This window comes from Gekko japonicus, unplaced genomic scaffold, assembly GCF_001447785.1.
Source record: "Gekko japonicus isolate JY-2015 unplaced genomic scaffold, Gekko_japonicus_V1.1 scaffold232, whole genome shotgun sequence".
Classification (NCBI taxonomy): Eukaryota; Metazoa; Chordata; class Lepidosauria; order Squamata; family Gekkonidae; genus Gekko; species Gekko japonicus.
Window position 1 is genome coordinate 1,341,364 of NW_015162481.1, and position 22,837 is coordinate 1,364,200.

General features: G+C 47.1%; 1 protein-coding gene across 1 annotated transcript in view; it reads left to right on the plus strand.

Moving 5' to 3' along the window:
* The window catches only part of NIPAL2 (NIPA like domain containing 2), a 132,921-nt gene that overhangs the window by 72,012 nt on the left and 38,072 nt on the right, over nucleotides 1-22,837 (plus strand). Inside the window, exons 2-4 of the mRNA XM_015405854.1 lie at nucleotides 7,675-7,856; nucleotides 15,107-15,175; nucleotides 21,331-21,502. Coding sequence (XP_015261340.1) covers nucleotides 7,675-7,856; nucleotides 15,107-15,175; nucleotides 21,331-21,502 — 423 coding nt within the window. The remainder of the gene's footprint in view (nucleotides 1-7,674; nucleotides 7,857-15,106; nucleotides 15,176-21,330; nucleotides 21,503-22,837) is intronic.

Genomic DNA, 22,837 nt, shown 5'->3' on the forward strand with positions numbered 1-22,837 from the left:
GGCACTACACATGCATGGCTAATTAAGGAGAGCCCATAACATAGATGTGATTGTGTTACATTTGAGGCAGGGGTCCCCAGACCAAACCTGTATGCTTTGTAAAGTGTTCATTCTAATAGAGTGATAGACTGTGTTTTATTCATATGGAATCAGTGGTAAAGAAACATAAACTGATTATCTGACAGGAAGCAGTACCAGCTCAACAATTGTTTGCATAGACTGATGGCATTATCACAACTGACACTTTAAAGATGCCATTTGACTAAGAAGAGAGTTAGCCATTTAACAAATGAGAGAGGTTTTGTTTGACAGCCGGTTGTCAAGGTTTCAGAGAGATCCATCTTAATGCCTGGTGCTTGCCTTAAATTTTGGATTAAAATTACATTTAGATTTCACTTCCTTTACTCTTACTCTGCTTTTGATTAGTTTTGGAAGTAGTTGATGGTCTTGTGACTTGGAATTTTTTCATTTTAATATTTTGTGTACATCGACTGGAATTTTATATGAAATGGTGGGTTTGATCTTTGACCTCTGTTTACTATAATACTGATTTCCCACTAATTTGATAGCAGAGGTCCCTACTAGTATAGGGGTCTACTGTAAACAAGCTGCTCACTTTACATAGCTATGTTTGGTTCCTAAGTGAAGAAGTATGTATGGTGTATACTTTGGATACTGTAGTCTAGCACAGGAAAAATATAAACCACATAATAGCTGCTCTGCTTTACAGGTAACATACACATTTAGAAAAATATGCCATATGCCTGCTAGGTAGGAAAAGATACTGTCTGTATTCAGCAATCCTAAACAGATTTGCATTCTTGTAAGCTCATTGACTTCAATGGATTTAGAGGGGTATAATTCTGTTTAGGATTGCACTGGCAGCCGCTGGGTTGTATTGCAAGAACATTTTCCTGGGACTAAACCCCTCTGAGTAACATGGAACTTTCTTCCAAGTAATCCAGTTTAGGATTGCTCCCTAGATATGTTATTGCTGTGTATTTTATGTGATGTCAAACAAGTATACCCTCCTCTGTTGTTCTGCTGAAGTCATCGGGGCCCTTTCTTGTGTGCGTTAGCAGATCTGGACAAGAATATAAGAATGTCGATTGTGTCTTATACCAGTTGGGTAGCTTGGTCAGCATGCACTTTGTAGAATTGACCAATATCAGAAATAGGGTTGCCAAGTCGGGTGTTGCGCTGCAGCGGGGGACTCCTGGCTGGCGTCTGGAGCGCGTGCGAGCACTGCACGCACATCACCTGGAAGTGATGTGACGACGCCGGGCACGCTGGGGGCGGGGCCACGACCATCCGAGGGAAAACCATAGAGTTTTCCCTCGGATGACCGTGGCCCCGCCCCCAGCATGCCTGGCATGGTCGTGTCACTTCTGGGTAACGCGCATGTCGGGGTGGGGCTCCCCCCAGGGCCCGATCCGCCGGTGGCGGGGAACAGGACTCTGGGGCGGGGGTTTCCCTGCCCCCCCCGGGGGACTTGGCAAGCCTAATCAGAAAATGTATTTTTTAAAAAAGGCATACACATTTTTAGATAATATCAATATTATCTTTATCACAATTTTGTTTATCACAACATCCTATTTGGATTCTTTGTTACTTAACAGGCATGATTCAGTTTAGGTCTTTGTTCATGAGAATTCATTTACACATCCGTAAAAAGAAACCGGGCAGTCAAAGCAGTTCAAGAAGGGCCTTTTCCCTTTCTCTGTTTTCAGGCTCCTGCTGATCACTTAGGTTCACCAGACTAGATCTTTTGGCCTTTGAAACACTCAACCAATATTTGTCAAAACTCTGCTTCTGAGCCTGGTTGTACCAGGAGCCTTCAGCAATGAATACCTGCACATTATGCGAGTTACAGCTTTCCGAATAATGGATGCACAACCTGTTTGAAAGCTGCACCCCAAAAGTGGTCATTTGTGATCTTTATCATTCTGGGACTAGGTAACAAGCGTCACTTGAAAGGGGCCTAGTTGTGCTCACTGCTATTCAGGATCAGCCTTAATGACTCAATGAATTGGTAATAGAGTTGCCAGCTCTGAGTGGGGAAATACCTGGAGATTTGGGGGGTGGAGCCTGGGGAGGGTGGGGTTTGGGGAAGGGAGGGACCTCAGCAGGGTAACCATGCCATAGAGTCCTCCCTCCAAAGCAGCAAGTTTCTCCAGGGAAACTTATCTCTGTTGTCTGGAGATTAATTGTAATAGTGGCAGATCTCCAGGGCCCACCTGGCGGTTGGCAACTGTAAGTAGTGATGAGTAAGCTCAGCAAAGGAGTGGTTATTATAAAAATTGGGCACTAGCATAAAGCACTACAGAGAATTGTACTGAAACTCTCTTCTGAAGCAGTGCAGCTTCCCAAAGACACAGTGTACCATGTGAGTTTTCTTAAACTTATTTTTTTAAAAAGGAACATCCAGTTTAAGCACAATTTCAAAGTTATCTATATTTAACTCGCAATTTACACAGCTGAGTAACAGACAGAGAAAGAGCGGCAGGTAAATAGTCCACAGGCTCTCAAGTACTTGTACAGTATGACTCAAGGAAAAACTGGAACTTCAAGTTGGACAACATTAACATAATACATGTAACTAGGTGTTTCCTGCTTCCTAATCTTCCTTAATAGATTTTTTACAAAAAACGTGACATAAAGCTGCATGCAATAGTGTTATCACTGTAAATTAACTGGTCTGCAGACATGGAAATCCCTCTGCATTTCTTCTGTGCAATCAGGATGTCGAGCAGAGACACAGACAGGATTCCTAGACATGGCTTAGCTGCTTAAACTCCATTGATTTCAATGGGACTGAAGCAACCCATGTCCAAGGTAGCTGCACAATTATTTGGCCAGAAATAACCTTTCTTCTTCTGTCATGGCCACTTTACCTGTGTTTAACTTGAAAACAAACCTTTCTTATGACTGTACGAAGTGAACAAAAGAGTTAAGAACATAAGAACATAAGAGATGCCAATGTTGGATCAGGCCAAAGGCCCATCCAGTCCAACACTCTGTATCACACAGTGGCCAGAAATACCAGGTGCCATCAGGAGGTCCACCAGTGGGGCCAGGACATTAGAAGCCCTCCCACTGTTGACCCCCCAAGCACCAAGAAGACAGAGCATCACTTGTCCCAAAGCCCCTATCTATACCTTGTGGCTAATAGCCACTGATGGACCTCTGCTTCCACGTGTGCTACAATGCAGGTAAACACCTCCTTCCCCTTTCACTTTAATGGTAGCTGCATCTCCAAACAAATGTCCTTTTGCTTACTTTGCAGCTATTCCCTTCATTGAAATAAATGGGGAAGTCCCCACTGGTATAGAAGCTCCATTTGTGCTATGGAATTTGTGCCCCTGACCTGGATGGCCCAGGCTAGCCTGATCTCATCAGATCTTGGAAGCTCAGCAGCGTCAGCCTCGGCTAGTATTTCGATGGGTGACTTGACTTCCAAGGAATACCAGGGTCGTGACACAGAGGCAGGCAATGGCAAACCACCTCTGAAATGTCTCTTGCCTCAAAAAACAAGTCTAGCTTGCCGCCTAGTACTGCATAACACTAAAGAGCTAGGACTTCTGCCAGGCAATCTTAGGATCTCCTGGTTATTCTACATACAATGCCATGCAATAATTATAATAATTATTATGGAATTTGTTGGATCAGCCATGTATCTTTTGCCACAGAGAGCTTAGTCACTGTGCTACGGAAAAAATAAAATGCTATGTTGCCAGTAGTGAATCTATGTAACGTTTGAGTAAAACGTTTGGTGTAGTGGTTAAGTGCGCGGACTCTAATCTGGGAGAACCGGGTTTGATTCCCCACTCCTCCACTTGCAGCTGCTGATGTGACCTTGGGTCAGTCACAAGCTCTGGGACAGCTGTCCTTGAAAAAGAGCAGTTTGTGTCAGAGTTCTCTCAGCCCCACCCACCTCACAGGGTGTCTGTTGTGGGGAGGGGAAGGGAAAGGAGTTTGTAAGCCGCTCTGAGACTCCCTTGGGTAGTGAAGGGCGGGGTATAAATCCAATCTATTCTCTTCTTCTTCTTCTTCTAAAAGAGAAAATGTTTCGATCGTGTTAGTGAAAGGCCCATCAGTGGGTTGGGCAGTATGTATGAAATCAAATGGCTCCCACTGACTTCTGGAGAAAGTAAAGGGACTACAACTGCTATCCAGGGCTGAATGGGTCAAAACATACCTTCATTGGAGTCACCAGTGTCTGTGGTGAAGGCTGATTACCTCAGAGACTATCAAACCATAGAATTCAAGTTTCTCTAGCAAAAGTTTAATGACTGTATCAGTATGGGAGCAAGTAAAGGAGTGGCAATTGGAGACATGGTTTGTTGGGATTCTGAGGTTCAAGATAGATGGTCGTTTTGCAAACACAAGAGTCACATTAGTAAAAGAAAAATATCTTTACTACAAAACAAAATAAAGCATGGGTAAGGTACTTTGGATAAAAGAAATAAAATGAAAAGGTTACATACTTGCAGTTACTTTCAGCACTACATACTAACAGCTACATCTTTCTATTTATCTATCTTGGCTTCTAGTGGGAGCTTCCTGTCTGTTTCACACAAAGAGCCATAAACCTTGTGAATACATTAATGCTAGATCAAAGCATTTCCACAAGCAAGTTGTTAGTTGACCAATACAAAGGTTACAGGTCACTTCATTAGGGTAAGCAACTCCCACAAACTTTCCCGCCATATAATACATTATGTAATGTAACTTCCTGTTTCCTAACAAACAACGCTTAACTCTGTAATGATTGAAGTGTAAGCAATTTGAAACTCCAACAGTATGGGAGCAAGTGAAGGAGTGGCAATTGGAGACATGGTTAGAGTAACACCAAAAGCCACCTTCCTTCCCAGACTTCGGTGACTCCAGTTTCTCAGCCATTTTTTCTTCTACTGTAACAGCCATCCAAATAGCTGTCCGTAACCATGAACTCTACCCATAGAAATCAATAGACGTTCCATACTTAAATGGGAGAAGAACGGGATGGCAGGATTTCTATTTCTGCAAGAACACAACCATTGTCCTCCTGCAAGAGACCAACAGCTCTGTTAGACCAGGCACCGGTTTCCAACAGTGGTCAGCCAGGGATCCCTGGGAAGTTCAGAAGGAAGGAGGGTGGGGTGAAGGCAGCCATTTCATATTACCCGATACTGGCAGTCCCATTTTCCACTGAAGCATCTACTTCTTTTTCAAAAGCTGCTTGTTGCATTTTTATCCTGCCCTTCCTTGAGAGACCTCAAGGCAGCAAACATCTTGCACTTCACTCTCCCGCCAACCTTGTGAAACAGGCCAAGCTCAGTCAGAGAACCAACAAGCCTGAGGCGATCCACTGAGCTCCATGGCTGAGTGGGGAATTTGAACCTTGGCTGTTCCAATCTGACTCTCAACTGTTACACCACACTGGCTAAGCCAGCAATTGTCATCTTGTGGCATGTTTGACTGGGGGGGGGGACCCACCGCTCTTTTATTTGCCCCCTTCTGTTCTTTTCTTTCTGTTCCCCATTGTAATTACTCTTATAAATATTCCTCAATTGTAATATGCGTCTTTATTGCCAGTATAGCCTGAGTCTTTCTCACAGTAAATAAGCAGAGAGGTATTAGAAGGGCATGGCTGTTATTATTATGGCTGTACGGCGTGTGTTTCTGGGAGTATTGCCCAGTAATAACAAGCCGACCTGGAGGATAGGGGGGAATGAGTGCAGGCTGCCGGCCTCATTATACAATCAAAGAGTTTTGCCTGACAATGTGGTCTCCTCCTGTGCCAGTGTGGGGAAATGGAAGCAGCGCTCACACTTTGCCGCTACAGGAGGCTTGCAGGTGGGCAGTGTTAAGCATTAAAGGCCAAGGTGTGTGTGTGGAATTGGCATTTTTTCATGATGTTCCATCCCCCTTTCAGGCAAATCTGTTTTCAGAATCTTAAATAGCATTCTAATTATAAAGCCACACTCCAAGTCTACAGTCCCTTGTCTGTTTTCATTGAGAAATGGCCCCTTCTTTCATGTCTGAAGATATTTGGTTTCAGTTGACTGAATGCTGAGCAATCCTGGACATGATTGACAGCCTGGACAGGCAACACAAAGGCGAGAGGCTTCCTGTTGCCACACTTCTTGGTCATGCCCAACAACACGGAGCATTCAGATCTCTCCCGGGGGCCAGAACTGTAAGCTAAAGACATGGTTGCATCCATTTCAGATGTGACACAGGAGGAAAAGTAAACTGCTATGGATGGTGTGGAGTACCAGTAAGGAAGTGGCTGAGACGGCCTCTCCCGCCTTCACATCCCATGAGAAAGACAAGAAGGAGGTCCTAGGTTCCATTCCTGACATCTCCAGCTGAAACAATCAGGTAACAGGTGCAGGGCTGGCTCGAGGTGTTTCTGCGCCCTAGGCGAGGCTGCCTTGTGGTGCAGATGCCAACCTCCCGGTGGGGCCTGGAGACCTCTGGAGCCACCCACCCTTTTGCTACTGCCGCCACTGCCTCCCCCCCTCCTGCAGTTGTCAGACCCAGTGAGCATGCCCCACATGTTCCTGCAGTGCCCTCCAAGATGGAAGAGAGATTTCTCTCGTGCTCCGCTTCTGAAGGCAGTTTGGGAGGGAGGTGGGGGGGGAATCCTGACTCCAGGTGGGGGATGCTCACCGGATGCCTCTCAACAATTAGCGAAGTGCTGACACTTGGAGAGCTGCTTGCGGGCTTTTGGCGGCAGGGGGGGAGGCACAGCTCGGCGCCCCATCCAGGGCCCAGCACTCTAGGCGAATGCCTAGTTCGCCTAGTGGGTGAGCTGGCCCTGAACAGGTGATGTGAAAAGCCTCTTCCTGAGACTCTGGAGAGCCGCTACCAGGCTGAGTAGACGATACTGACCTTGATGGACCAAAGGTCTTATTCTGTATAAGGAAGCTTCAAAGTGGCCAAACAGATACCTTCCACCTTCTGCTTTGAACCCTGCTGGAGCAGTAAGAAATTTATTTTCATCCTTGCATATGTGTAAATTTCAGGTTGACATGTCCAGTCCGCCCGGTGTCTCAGTGGGTGTGCTCTGTCGCTGCTGCAATTCACAGCCTTGTGCAGATTTTGCCCTCCTATGTGGACGCGTGCCCCAGCCACAGGCTGGAATCCATTCGCCACGGTAGCCTCTGAAGGGATTCCATGTGTGGGCAACCCAGTGGCCACCCTTTACAGCACGCTCAGTGATGAAGAAAGGTGTGCTATTTTGCTACACCGTTTCTCCCATTCACAAAACAAAACCACCACACAAAGGTCTTGATTGTGCATTGTATGAGTAGCGGAAATTCAGGCGCAGGCGATTGCCGCTCAAAGGACTGCCGAAGGAGGGAAAGCAGCTCTCTGCTGCAGAACTCCTGCGGGCCTCTTCTTCTTCTTCTTCGGCACTCCCGTCTCTTTCTTTCCGGTGCTCCGCCAAACGGGCCGGCCAGCGTCTTCCCCCGGGGTAGCGCCGCCCGTCCCTCTCTCTCCCTCCTGGCCGAGCGCGAGCCAGGCACCTGCTTCGTGTTCCGGCCGGAGACAGGCGCAGCAACCTGTCCAAACAGCCCTCCCTCTTCTCAAACAACTCCAGACCAGGAAGTGGGAGGAAGGAAGCCCTGCACGCCGCCTGCCCTCCCTCCCTCCCTCCCCCCCTCCCCTTGCTCCTGGCGCCAGAGCGCAAAGACCCTCGGTCGCCTCGCCCGCGAGTGCGGCTGAAGACCCCGGGCGGGGGCGGGCGGAGGAGCCGGTGCGACGCCTGGAGGATGGTGAAGCTGCAGCCGCTCCCCAACGCCACTTCCAGGTGGAAGGAGCCCAGCGGTGGGTTTCTGTCCAGTGGGTGGTACTACGCAAATCAGGTAAGGGGACGGCCGGCCCGTCGCAAATCCTGACTTGATTTCAGTGTTGGCTGGCTTTGGGGCCACGGAAGTGGGCAGCCGGGAGGCTGAGCCGCTAGGCTGTCGTCGTGCGCTAATTCCACCAACAGGCCGTGCCTTCCTCTGCTCCTCAAATGGGCACATAATCAATCGTCCCTCCCCTTTTCAACGCCTCCTTTCTACCCTCCATAATCCAAAATAGACATCTTCCTTTCTTGCACTTTCGACCATGGACTTTTCAAAGGTTAGCAGGCATTTGTGAAAACCCTTTAACAAATCGCAAAGCGTTTCACACAAGTGGAGATGTGGTTGGTGCTGAGTTGCCAAGATTCTGTTGGTCACCCTCGGGCATCTGGCTCTCCATCACTGCTGCAGGCCCTAGAAGCCTGAGCTCTGAGCTTTCCCGGATAAGGAGGATGAGTTAGCAGGGGAACTGCTTGCATCATGGGAGAAGCCCAGGCACAAAGCAAAACAAAACCTGGTTTGGCAGAGATCATCCAGTGGCTGGTGAGTGACTAAAAACTAAAACTGGATGATTTGGTTGCCCATTATGCCTTATCTGCCACAGTCATTTGCGGCTGCCACACAACGGGATTCGCAGGCGATGCTGTTTTCACAGGAGTTCCATATCTAATGGACTCGGTGGCTTACTGTGCTCCCCGAAACTTCCTTCTCCTGCTCCCAAAGGCAGGAGTGATTTTGCCATTTCATTGTGTCTGATGAAGTGCACATGCACACAAAACTCATACCTTGAATAAACTTTGCTGGTGTTAATGGCGCCAAAGGACTCAGCCTTTGTTCTACCGCTTCAGACCAGTATGGCTACCCACCTCCATCTACACTGACTCCTAGTTACTCTGGTTAATTCTGATGACTGTTACCAAAGATGAATGTCCATAGAGTGTGGGTAAACAGCAAAGACCAATAGCTGACTTCACTGTGTGTGCTCCAAGGAGTGTGAACAGTAAGAACATATAGAGCTGCATTCTTCCCGGTGGCTCCCTCTCTGCTTTGGAATTTCCATCAAAATGTATTTATTTATTAAACACTTGTATCCTGCCTTTCTTTGTGGTTTAGGGTGCCTTAGAACAATAGTTAAAAACATTTTCAGTTAAAACTGAACATCAAATAGCAAACCCGTAATCTTTCCCCTTTCCTCCCTTAAAAGATGCCTACCATACAGATCCCTTCAAAAGCCCAGGCAAGCAGGCCAGCCTTGCTGCGCCTCCTGAAGATCTCCAGGGAGGGCCTCCCCCCACCTCTTCGGGGACTCCATTCCACAGCCATGATGGGAAAGGCCCAGGCTCTGGTCCATGCCTGACGGGCCACCCCTAAGAGGTGGTGGGATAGCCAACAGATGGCTGTTTGATGACTGTAGCTGGCACACAGGGACCTATAGAAGGAGGCGTCCCTTCAAAAATCTGAGCTTTGGCATTTTTCTGAGTCAACATATGACTTCTTCCTTGCTTTGAACGACTTGGGTTTCCACAGATATGGGATGATTTTGTTTATTTACTAAATTTATGTACCTTTTTCAAAAGAAAAAGTTTCAAAGCTGTGAATATTAAAATATCAAAACAATACAAAGAAAATGAAATTAAACTGGAACACATGCGGATAAAACCCAAATGATCAATAACAACAAAAACAAAACCAGCAAGTGCTTTAATCTATTTAATCTTGAACAGATTTTAATTTTAATCTATATGAATATTCAGTGTGAAGTCCAGCAAAAGTTAAGCATATTTAGATCATGTTGATTTTAGTGGAATGACATGCTTAACTCTCTCCCACTGAATGCTTAATTTGGGCGGGTCATACCGTTCCTGTTTAATATTTCAAGCAGGCATTTTATGTTCTTGGTTTCATCAATTTTTTTCTTGTTTCATTGTTGCATATTTCATATGTCATTACTTGCCTCAGTCCCTTGGCATAGGGTGCAACATACATTGAAATAATTGCCTGGAGTCAGAATTGGGTGACTGTTGTACTGCCAGAGGAGCCAGGCAACTAATGCATATCGCACAAATACCTTGGTATTTCTGCTTGTCATTAAGAGAAAGAAGAAATAGGTCTACTTTAATGAAACTCTTGAATACGTGTGGTTTTTTTAAATGAAAACTTAATTGTGAAGTATATTATTTATTTATTAATTCAAAACATTTGTGCCCCATCATCCTGTTGGGACAGCCCTTCAAGGTGGCTGTTAGATCTTATAATTTTGTGAATTTCCTGCACTGTACTTATGACCCTGGAGGTCATAAGAACATAAGAGAAGCCAATGTTGGATCAGGCCAATGGCCCATCCAGTCCAACACTCTGTCACACAGTGGCCAGAAATACCAGGTGCCATCAGGAGGTCCAGCAGTGGGGCCAGGACACTAGAAGCCCTCCCACTGTTGCCCCCCACAAGCACCAAGAATACAGGGCATCATTTGCCCCCTACCGAAAGTTCCTATCTATACTTGTGGCTAATAACCACTGATGGACCTCTGTTCCATATGTTTATCCAGTTCCCTCTTGAAGCCGTCCATGCTTGTAGCCGCCGCCACCTCCTGTGGCAGTGAATTCCATGTTTTAATCACTCTTTGTGTGAAGAAGGACTTCTTTTTATCCATTCTAACCCAACTGCTCAGCAATTTCATTGAGTGCCCACGAGTTCTAGTATTGTGAGAAAGGGAGAAAAGTACTTCTTTCTCTACATGCTCTATCCCATGCTGCATAACCTTGTAAACCTTGATCATGTCACCCCTCAGTTGTCCCTTCCAACTCTGTGATTCTGTAATATACCTTATATTGTGTATGAATGCAGAGGCAGGCAATGGTAGAACTCCTATGGTTGTCTTTTGCCTTGATAATAGGGTTGCCAGTCTTAGGATGGGAAATATCTCGATATTTTGGAGGTGGAGGCTGAGGAGGGCAGGGTTTGGGGAGGGGTGGGACTTCAGTGGGGTACAATACCCTAGAGTCCACCTTCCAAAGTGGCCATTTTCTCCAGGGGAACGGATCTCTGTCATCAGGAGATCAGTTGTAATAGCAGGAGATCTCCAGCCACCACCTGGAGGTTGGCGACCCTAGTTGGAAATGCTGCGTGGTCCCCATAAGTCAGCTGTGACTTGATGGCACTTTCCACCACCGCGTAATTTCCATTTTCCGTGTTTCTCAAAGGTACTGCTCAGGGCCACATTCGGACTTTTGTGGGCTCAACCCCTTCCGCCTTCCTGGGCCCCTCCCGCCATCATAACACCAATATTCAAAATTATTTTTGATATAACTTTAAATACTTCATCATTCTGGTGGGGTTTTTTCCTCCTGTTTTAGGCAAAATTTAATAAATGTTCGTGGGCCCTAAACATTTCATTATTTTTTTTAATGTGAGAAAAAAATTAAAACTTTTTAACCCTAAAAGTTTATTTTTTCCCCTTCTGATTTTAAAACAAGTTAAAACATTTCCATGGGCCCCTAAAAGTATCGTGGGCCACAGGCACTGTGCCTACTGTGCCTAGTGGATAAGCCGGCCCTGGTGCCCCTTCCCTTTACATAGGTTTTTTCAGGTGTTTGCCTGGATGGAAATAACAGCTGTGAACTCCTCCCTGGCGCACCAGAGCGGATGTTTCCTTTTTAAAAACACAGCTCTGTATCTCTGTTACCACTGAATGACACAGAGTCAAGAAGTGCAGCCTGTGGATTGGGAAGCGTGGGCTGAGAACTATTCCCATAGTCAACGCAGATATAAAACTCCTCCCCTGGGAGTATAAAAGGATCTAATCGTTGATGGTATTGAGCTAAAACTTTAAGCCAGCTGCATTTTTGACTGCTATAAAAATCTCAATGGTTTGCTCTATCGATGTCAGCCTACAAGATAACCTGCGTTCCGCAGAAGTTAAGAGACTCCTCGGGTAATATAAAACCCCATGTTGGCCTCAATCCATTTCCCCCCCTTTTAGATGAAACTTGGATTTCAACTGATCTGCTGCTCCTGAAATGTAGCTAAAAAACAAGAAAATGTGACGGAACGCAGATATTTGGCATAGAACTGGATATTTTCTCTAGGGTAGCAGGCATACATGGTCATGCTTAATCCCATTTCTGTCTGTAGGAATAACTGTGCATAACAGGATTTAAAGGCCATTGGGTGCAGCCCAGCAGCAGTTCTTTGAGGCCCTGCTGTGGCGCTTTAGCACATGGTCAGACCTCGGGTGGCCACCCTTCAGGTAGTACCTGGAGATTTCCTGCTATTACGATTGATCTCCAGATGACCAAGATCAGTTCCCCTGGAGAAAATGGCTACCTGGAGGGTGGACTCTATGGCATTATACCCTGCTGGGATCCCTCCTGTCCCCAAACCCTGCCCTCCCCTGGCTCCACCCCCCAAACTCTCCGGGTATTTCTGGCAACCTAAGACGAAATCCCAGCAGAAAAAGCCGTACTTCCCCCCCCCCCCCAAGGTCATCATTGCAGCAAGCCAATCACTGACAGTCTGTGCAGCCCACGTTGTTCCAGTTCCAGGCTTATGGACCAATGGCACCATCATGGGCTGAAGCACTCTATGGTGGTGGTGGAAAGTGCCATCAAGTCACAGATGATTTATGGTGACCCCCATAGAGTTTTCCAGGCACGAGATGTATACCATTCGCGGGAAGGGTGGGATATAAATACAATGAAATAGAATAAATAAAAAATAATAAACAATACAGGGGTTTTATTGAAATGCACTGAAACAGCACATACCTTCCTCAGCTGCGGTGTACTGGTTGTTAAGAGCGGCGGACTCTAATCTGGGGAGCTTCCCCGTGCCTCCACATGCAGCCAGCTGGGTGACCTTGGGTCAGTCACAGTTCTCTCAGAGCACTCTCAGCCCCACCTACCTCAAAGGGTGTCTGTTGTGGGAAGAGGAAGGGAAGGCAATTGTAAGCCGCTCCAGACTCCTTCAGGTAGTGAAGGGTGGGGTATAAAACCTACTACTACTACTACTACTATTTCCTCCTCCTCCTCCTCCTCCTCCTCCGCTTCTCCAAGCCAACTGGTTGGGCCCTGTGGTGTCCATCTTGCCAGTTAAGATCTTCTTCTGAAGCCCTTCCATCTGTGCCCCTGCCTGCAAAGGTGAGGTATGTGGTGATCTGATACAGTGCTTTTTTGGTGGTAGCACCTCACCTTTGGAATCCCCTCTCTCTTGAGGCTCACCTGGCACCTTACTTACTTTCCTTTAGACTTCAGGTCAGAGCATTGCTCTTTACCCAAGCTTTTAAACGAAGGCATTCCATTGGGGGGAGGGGGAAGCCCAGTGGTAGAGCATCTCTCCCAGGTTCAATTCCTGGCATCTCCAGTTAAAATAGAGTTGCCAGGTCTGGGTTGGGGTATACCTGGAGAGTTTGGGGGTGGAGCCTGGGGAGGGCGGGGTTTGGGAGGGGAGGGACCTCGAGGGGAGGGACTTCAGCAGGGAATAATGCTGGAGAGTCCGCCCTCCAAAGCAGCCGTTTTCTCCACTGGAGCTGATCTTGGTCACCTGGAGATCAATTGTAATAGCAGAAGATCTCCAGGTACTACCAGGGGGTTATCAATCCTAAATTAAAGGATCTTGTAGTGGGTGATGTGGAAGATCCGGAGAGCCCCTTCCAGTCTGAGTAGACAATACTGACTGTGGTGGACCAAGGGTCTGATTCTGTATGAGGCAGCCTCATGAATTCAGGTATGTTTTAAAGCTGTTCTGTGGTCTGCTCCTAGTCTGTGGACGGTTTCATCAACATCTTTTCAGACTTTTCTGCTTGTTTGATGTATTTTTTATGCTCTGGCTAGTTTTGATTTGCTTGGCTTGTTTTTATGCCATCACACATTCTTATAGACCTTAGTTTTATTGGCTGGATTTGTTGTATCGCTTTAGTTGTAAGCCACTTCAAGCGGATCTGGAGAGGTGGAGTACACATTCTCTAAATAAATAATAAACGTCTGCTCTCCATCAGGTTTTGTCAGGTTGGAAGAGTGTCCCTTGAACAGGGGGTGGTCTTACTGATTCTTGGGCAAAAGTAAAAATCCAAGATCAGGCCCCAGGATCAGTGCCAACCAACCATTGGCTCCCTTCATCAGGGCTTGCAAGGAGTGACTCTCGCCCTGTACCAGGTCGTCAGGAGCCACCATGCCCCCAGAAGCCAGCTACCCGAGTCCCAGAGAGGGCAGGTGCAAGCAGCAGCAGAACCTGCTCTTCTTTTCCACTCCCCTTGGGGAGGGGGGCATGAGCAGGGCCCAGAGCAACTATCCCTGTTGCCCATTGGCTAAGTCCTCCCCTGCCCTTGGCTGTGTCCTGGCTCCCATTCGCTAACATCCTTCCCTCCCCCATCCTTTCCTCCTCCTCTTGTCCCCCTTATCCATCCATATAACTTTTCAATGTGTTCTGAATTGGAGAGAGAAACCAAGATCAGAGGTTCCTGCCAGCAATTTGCAAGGGAGTGTGGAAACCCATTGTTGCTTAATGGAAAATTATGCTTCAGAAGGATGCTGTTCAAAGGCAGAAGAGCATTCTATCCTTTTATCGAAAATGCTTTATGACTGAACCCAAAGAAAGTGGTAAAGATTTCTTTGCTTTGAACTGCCACAGTAGAATGGATCGAGAAAGTGGTATAACTGCAGCACTGGAGTATAGTTACATCTGGGTTGGCTGGATGTTTTGATAACACCAGCACATCTGACATTTTTAGAGAGCTGTATAAGGTTACTCTTGGCTGCCTCCAACGTGATTTGATTTCACCCAAATGTACGGCATTCAGGTTAAATTAACTCCTTGTGATGGTTCCCATACATTCTAAATGTGGTTTAATGTTGCTACTGGCCCATATAGTATAACATGGAGAGAACTGTTTCATTCTTTTAAAAGGAATTCACAGACATCTATTGTCATGTTAATTTAAATACAATCTAACTTTCTCGGAGGCTATAATAAAAATTGTCTACTCAAGGAGTGCAGGGAAAATTGTATGATGGAGTGGATCTTACTTTGTACGGGGGAATAGCTTACATTATTGTGGAATGCTCTAGCAAGTAAGTGCACGGTGGTCATTATTTGTAAAGTTATTTAAGCCGCGATAATCTTCATTGATTTACTTAGCCAGGTATGCATTAAGTAATAGAAAAGTTCATTTCCCTCCCATTCTGTTATAAATAAAGGATAGTTTATGAATGTTTTCCCGCTGTTCTGAAAATTGTATCTCTAACTGCAAATGGATGTTTTGTTTTCACAGACATTGCTCTTAGGCATTGTGTTGGCAATCGCAGGAAACTTTCTCATCAGCATCTCTTTGAATCTGCAGGTATGAAAATCTCCACTGTTATATCGTAGGCTGTAATGAGAATTACATAGCCAGACTCAGTAGCCCAGGGAGGGATGCCAGCTTCCAGGTGGGACCTGGGGATCCTCCAGAATTACAGCTTATCTCCAGACTATGGAGATCAATTCTCCTGTAAAAAATGGATGCTTTGGAGGGTGGGCTCTGTGGCATCGTACCCCACTGGGGTCCCAGTCGTCCCCATCCCCAAATTTCTAGGAGTTTCCCAACCTGGATCTGGCAACCCTACCCCCCCATCCCCTGCTGGTGGCCAGGGAAGACCTGGAAACCCTATATTTAATGTCTGTTTACAGTTTATTGATAGATCACAAAAATTATTTATTTGATTCGTATTTCCCCAAACTTTCATGGAACTCAGGGTGCCAAATGGAGTTTTCCGCACTAGGGTTGCCAACTCTGGGTTAGGGAATTTCTGGAGATTTTGGGAGTGGAGCTTGGGGACAGCGGGATTTAGGGAAAGGGGGGGACGATGCCATTTTCCACCCTTCAAAGCAGCCATTTTCTCCAAGGGAAGCAGGGATCTCTGTAGTCTAGAGAGAGTGGTTGTAATCCCCGATCCTCCACATTTCCCAGTTAAGGGGAAAATGCTGTTCAAACAAATTACAAAGATGACCTGATTCCAATGATAACAAGAGAAAGAAACTTTATTTACAAAAACAGAAACACATCTTACATGACATAGTCATGCAGATACCTTTAACCTATTGTGAACAGAATAACTTCCAGAAAGGTTAACTTGCTACTGCTCCAGTCCATGGAAGAGAGAGAAAAAAAGACCTATGTAAGATGAAACAGAAGGCTCAACATGAGAGGGCCGACTGCCAAGTGTGCCCAAGCAGAGAATTCTCTTAGCCCTTCCCCTCCCAGGCCCTCTTGCATGCAGAGTTACAGTAACCAACAATTTCCAGTCCCCACTTAGAGGTTGGCAGCTCTATTCCCTGCCTGCCTTTTATCTTCACACAGCTCTGTGAGGCAGTTTAGATCCTAACTCTGACAACTAAGCCACACTGAACCATCAGTTGCACTGTAATGTAATTGGAGTTTTCAGTAATGGTTTCATTTGCATAAAATAGGTTCTTTTCATTTTAATCAATATGAACCACTTTATGACTGCGTTTATTCTTTTGTTTAATTGGAGTGTATCCAACCACCCATGGGTTCCACAAAATAGGGATTCCCTGCTTCCCTGCTACATCCCACTAAGCCCCCCAAACTTCATTGTCGAAGTTCTCAGGAATAGCACAGAGGCCTGCAGTGGAAGGGGGAATCGGCAGAAATCGTAACCCACCCCGCTGCAAACGTGTTGTTTATTTACTTCATTTACACTCTACTTTTCTGCTGAATGGGGACTCAAAGCGGCTTGCATTGCTCTCCTCCATTTTATCCTCACAACAACCCTGTGAGGATTTATTTATTTATTTTGGGGATTCTTATCCCGCCCTACCCCACAAGCAGGCTCAGGGTGGCTCACAACATGTCATCCAACAATAAAACCATACATTAGATTTATTAAAATGATTAAACATGATCAGTAACAGTTAAAAAAATTAATTAACGATTTAAATACCTGCTGGCCACTCTGGATAGTTTCTTATCTCAGTGCTGGCTGAGCTCATGCCGGAGAGGGCGGAGAGTCCAATGTCCCCTCTAAGCTGAGTTAGTGTGAGCCCGCTCACAGTTTTTTAGCCTCCGGCTCACACATTTTTGTCTTGGCTCAGGAAGGATGGCTCCAAAGCAAACTGATTGATGCAGCAGCCAAATCGCTCGCTCACAACTTTAATGCCAGTAGCTCACAAATTTGAATTTTTGCTCACAAGACTTCACAGCTTAGAGGGAACATTGGCGGAGACATGCTGTAACTAGAATAGGTCAGTCACCGCTGGTGCCCATGGCGTAAATAGGGCCATGGGTCGCTTGAAGCCGAAGTTCTTTGACATCCACCACTTCAGCCTGAGGTCTGGCAGAACAGTTCCATTTTGCAGGCCCTACAGAATTGCAGTAAATCCCATAGGGCCCTGATCTCAATCGGGAGCATGTTCCACCAGGCTGGGGCCAGGGCTGATAAGGCCCTGGTCTTGGTTGAGGCAAGGCGGGTGTCTTTCAGGCAATGTTCCCTCTAAGCTGTGGAGTCTTGTGAGCAAAAATTCTACTTTCTGAGCTACTGGCATTAAAGTTGTGAGCGAGCGATTGGGCTAACTGCAGAAATTGGTTTGCTCTGGAGCCCTCCTTCCTGAGCAGAGACAAAAAATGTGTGAGCCGGAGGCTAAAAAGCTGTGAGCTAGCTCACACTGACTCAGCTTAGAGGGAACACTGCTTTCGGGCAGGGCACTGTTAACTGGCACTGGTCAGAGGAACACAAGGTTCTTCAGGGCACTGAACACATGACTGACACATGGTCTCCCAGCCAGCTTTCATGGCAGACTGGAGATTCGAACCTGGGTCTCCTAGTTTGACACTCTAACCCCTACACCACACCAGCTCTCAAAATGTTGTTCCAAGGAACTATGTGATTGGATAGGTGTCCTGGTCATGGATGGCTTTGAAAAACCAGTTTCATTTAACCTTTTCTGCAGACATCATTGTGATTAGACTGCTCGACTGGGAGTGTGGAGACCCAGGTTCAGCCCCATAGCCAGGAACATTTTGGTGGGGGGACACATGGGGGGGCAGACCAGAAGCGACAGGGTGGCTTCCCTTTCCTTCCCCAGGCTTCTCTCTCTCTTTTTCCTTCCCCAGCCCCCCCTCTGCAGCTGCAGAGAGGCTGGGGAAGGAAAGGGAAGCCACCCTGCTGCTTCTGGTCAGTTTCACTGCTTCTGGTCAGTTTCACTCCCGCTGATCAGCTGTCAGGTTTAACAGCTGATCCCTGGGGAGTGAAATTGACCAGAAGCTGCAGGGTGGCTTCCCTGGAGGAACCTGAGAGGCTGTGGAGGGGCAGGGGTAAGGGGTGTGGCGCAGCAAGGGTGGGAGGTCTGGGGGGGGGTCTGGCATCCTCCTGGGGTGGGGCAGGGGTGGGGTTCATCCATGGTGGGGCTCCACTCCCAAATGCCCCACCATGGCTACTGGCCTGCCCAGGTTCGAATACCCTCTCACCATCATTTCGTGCGTCTGTATGCAGAAGCTGGCCAGAGCTCTTCAGTCTAGCAACCACTTGCCAAAACTGCCATATGACCAAGAGCCACAAGATGCACTGCATTTCCTCCATCTCTGGGGCTCCCGAGGAGCTCTGCATACCTCCTCTCTTTCATCCCTATAGCTCACTGTATCTAGACAAAAGGACATGGTGCGCAGAGCAGATTACTGTTGCCATGAGATCAGTGCTCGCAGTACACTCAAAGGATCTTTCAACCACCAACCCAATGTTACGGCTCTCATGCAGAGGATACTGAAAATTGTTTCGGTACGTCTTCACATGACAAATCTAACATTTGAAAGCAGTTTTTTTGTGTAGATCGCCCTAATTGCATTAAGAGTCTCAGTGCCAGCACTCCCTGCATGGAGAAGCCATGGGTCTAGTATATTTTTATACCATCCATTGTTAAGGAGCTGAAGGCAGGCCATGTCCCTTGTTCTCCTCACAACAATTCAGTGAGGTAGGTCAGGCTGAGAAAATGTGACTGGACCAAGGTCACTCAATGAGCACTGTGACGGGGCATGGATTTGAACCCTGGTCTCCCCAGCTCTCATCCTCCGTTGTAAGCCCAACACTGTCCTGGCTTTCTGCACAATTGGGATTAACCCAGTATTCCCTCTGAGTTAGTGTGAGCTAGCCCACAGTTTTTTAGCTTCTGGCTCACACATTTTTGTCTTAGCTCAGGAAGGATGGCTGCAGAGCAAACTAATTTATGCAGCAGCCAAATCGCTCGCTCACAACTTTAATGCCAGGAGCCAGGGGTCATTTGGGGGGGACGCGGGGGGACGCCATCCCCCCGGGTGAGGTGCGGGAGGGCGGGGCCTGGAGCTCCCTGCTGGTGCCCGCTGGAGGTCGCCGCCGGCTGTGGGGAGGATAGTATGCTCTGCCGGTGATGTCAGGGGGTGTGGCATATGCTAATGAGTTATGCTAATGATTCTCCCTAGCTCTTTTTCTACAAAATGACCCCTGCCAGGAGCTCACAAAGTAGAATTTCTGCTCACAAGACTCCACAGCTTAGAGGGAGCATTGGATGCACCCCCACAGAAAACAGCTTTCAAAAATAAACAGCTGCTCTGTGGAATTACAGCTCATAAGTGTGATTTTTGGAGCATCCATGTGGGAACTGTAACCTAGGAAGTGGTGATGTCAGACCTTAGGGAGAATAGTATTTTTCTTGCTAGTCTAAAAGGGTTGCGAGACAGACTGTATAAACTTTTGAGCCCGCGGCCAACTTGGGAATTCTGATACAGGGTGGTGGCTCCTTCTAAGCTGTGGAGTCTTGTGAGCAAAAATTCTACTTTGTGAGCTACTGACATTAAAGTTGTGAGCAAACGATTTGGCTGCTGCATAAATTAGTTTGCTCTGGGGCCACCCTTCCTGAGCTAAGACAAAAATGTGTGAGCCAGAGGCCAAAAAACTGAGCTAGCTCACACTAACTCAGCTTAGAGGGAACATTAGTGGTGAGCACAACCACAAAATGGCTGCCGCAGAATATGCAACCAGCCACAAAGCATCAGGGAGTGAAGTGATGCATAACTAGGTTTGCCAGCCTTCAGGTGGCACCTAGGGATCTCTCGCTAGTACAATTGATCTCCAGGTGACAGAGACCAGTTCCCCCGGAGAAAATGGCTGCTTTGGAGTGTGGACTCTATTGCCTTATTCCCTGCTGAGGACCCCTCTCCCCTCCAAACCCCGCCCTCCCCAGGCTCCACCCCCAAAATCTCCAGGTATTTCCCAATACAGAGATGGCTGCCCTATGCGTGGCTTTGATAGTAACTCTTCAGCATTTCCGGAAGAAGCTCTATTTAACAAGATGCCTTTTAAAGTTAACATTGTTTGAAAACATCTTCTTGCATACACACAAAATAAGTATGCTAGTTAGAAACTCTCTTTGGGCAATATCTGTCTTCGTGCTGCAGGCATCTAACATCGCTATCCCTTTTACGTGAGCTGGGGGAAAGTGTTCCCTGCCCCCTCCCACTTTCTGAAAGCGCTTGGCAGGCTCCAGGAAAGGTGTTGGGGGGGCACCATGACACCAGGGGGCGCCACATTGGGGATCCTTGCTGTATCTAGAGGGCTGAAGGATTACATTTGGCTTTTTGTGCTTGGAGCCCTTCAAGTTACTGGCTGACTACTTGTTTCTTGCAGCTCAAATCCATACTAAATTTTGTGCGGCGCAACAAAGTGCTTTCTAAGCGTCAAGTTCAGCTTGTGTGTGGTGGGGACTCAGAGGGCAAAGCATGGGATTCTCTGGGTTAAGTAAAATCAAACTGCCGCTTGGGCAGTATTTTTCCACAACAGTTGAACTGCAGGGTAGGAATGTCCCTCTTGTCTTTCATGAGTCATAAGTGTTGTGTGAGCTCCATCATAGTGGATCACTGAAATCCTGGCCCTGAGCCAGCCAGATCACCCCCTCAACTTTCTGTAGGTGAGCCCTGAAAATCGCTCTGTAGCACTCTAGAGAGGCAAACAAAGAGCCATAATTTAATTTAGGACCAGCTGACCAAATAAATAAATTATTCCTCCACTGGTGGTCTCTTCTTTTTGCAGTTCTGTCCTCAAGTGGTTTCCCAGAGCCCCCGCATTTTCAGTTACTGAGATAATGATATGGGGGGACGACTCCAAACTACTGGAGCTCCCTGTGTTTGTGGTTTCTTAGACAGTGTGGGAGTTTGCACTAGAGTGCCCTAGTAACTCAAAGTTTCTGAAAAGTTCATATTTTGAAAGCGATTCCAAAGGTGCGCATTGCAAACCACCTACACTGTATGCTAACGTGAGCTCATATTGAAGTTTTTATTTATTTATTATCTCTATAATTTCAGCATTGCATAATCGCAGCCTTATTTCACCTAAGAAGTGCAAAGCTTTTTATCGTATTACAGTCATGCATTATCTGTTATGTACAGGAATCTCACCGTCTGAAATTTAAAGCTGACAGATCCTTTCTTATGCAGATCTCATTCAGCCTATGCCTTTCATGTCCTTCCAGAAATATTCTCATGTTCAGCTGGCACGCTTAGCCAATCAGAAGCCCATTTACCGAAGCAAACTCTGGTGGTGCGGAATTATTCTTATGGGGATTGGAGAAATAGGGAACTTTGCGGCTTATGGATTTGCTGCAGCCATGCTTGTTGCTCCACTGGGAAGTGTGGCTGTCATAGGTATGATCTCCTTGTGTTATCTTATGGATGTGGATTTTTGCAAACAGTGTAATGCTGGGGGGGGGGAGTATGAAAAAACAGAAGGGCAACTTTTAGAGATGAATTTGTCAGAAAAGATGATAGAAAGGAAGATATTCCAGTGGAAAAGAACTCCAGTAATTTATTTATTTATGCTTTCAACTTGTATCCCGCTCGAACCCCGAGGGGTCTCTGAGCAGCTTACAGTTACTTTTTTTATCCCTATCTATGGCCACACATAGTCAGGGGTGGGGACTGCCCTACCGGCACCCAGTGGAGGGACTCACTGTTTTTTTTCCCGGTTCGGCTTTTGTCGGCTCGGCTTTCGGTTCGGCTCCTCTTCTTCTCCTTCCGGTGGTCTTCGGAGTCGGCTGTATTCGGCGGACCCATCTTTGATATGCCATCTTTCCTAACTGCTGATAATGTAAAACTAGGCTGTTATGGTTTTGAGATACGGTTGCCGGGTCCCCCCTGGCCACCGGCGGGGGATGGGGTGGTAGGGTTGCCAGATCCAGGCTCAGAGACCCCTAAAGATTTGGGGATGAAGCCTGGGGAGGACGAGGACCTCAGTGGGGTACGATGCCCTGGGAGTCCACCCTCCAAAGCATCCATTTTCTCCAGGAGAGCTGATCTCTGTGTTCTGAAGATGAGTTGTAACTCTGGGGGGATCCCCAAGTCCCACCTGGAAGCTGGGCAATCCCTAGTTTCTTCTTTTTTTAGGAAAACAGTGGGGGTACAGAGAAGAAAAGGGGAAAAAACAAGGAAAAAAGGGTTATACAACAGAATTACGTTTTTCAAAGACAATCATGTAGTACATACTGAACGTAAGAACATAAGAACATAAGAGATGCCAATGTTGGATCAGGCCAAAGGCCCATCCAGTCCAACACTCTGTATCACACAGTGGCCAGAAATACCAGTACCAGTCCTACTGTATAGGACGGAGAATATTTTCCCTTTTATATAATTTATATCTATATATCTAATAGCCAAGTGGCCCCGTCTGTGCGGATCGCTAAATCCGCACTTCGGGGGCACTTGGGGGGCAGGGGGAGGTTTGTGCACATGTGGGGCAGTCCCCACGTGTGCACAAAAATCTTGAATGTGGGGGGGGGAAATCGGGGGGATGTTTAAATCCCCCCGAAACACACAGAGCGTCCCCTGCGCATGCGCAGGAAACACTCTGCGACCGCCGCCGTCGCTGGAAAGGCAAGCGGGGAGCCGGGAGGGGGGAAGAGAAAAAGCTCGCTTCGGAGCCGGGGGCGCCTGCACGCGCCCACTCGCCTCTGCCATGACGTGCTCCGGCCGGCGCCTCGG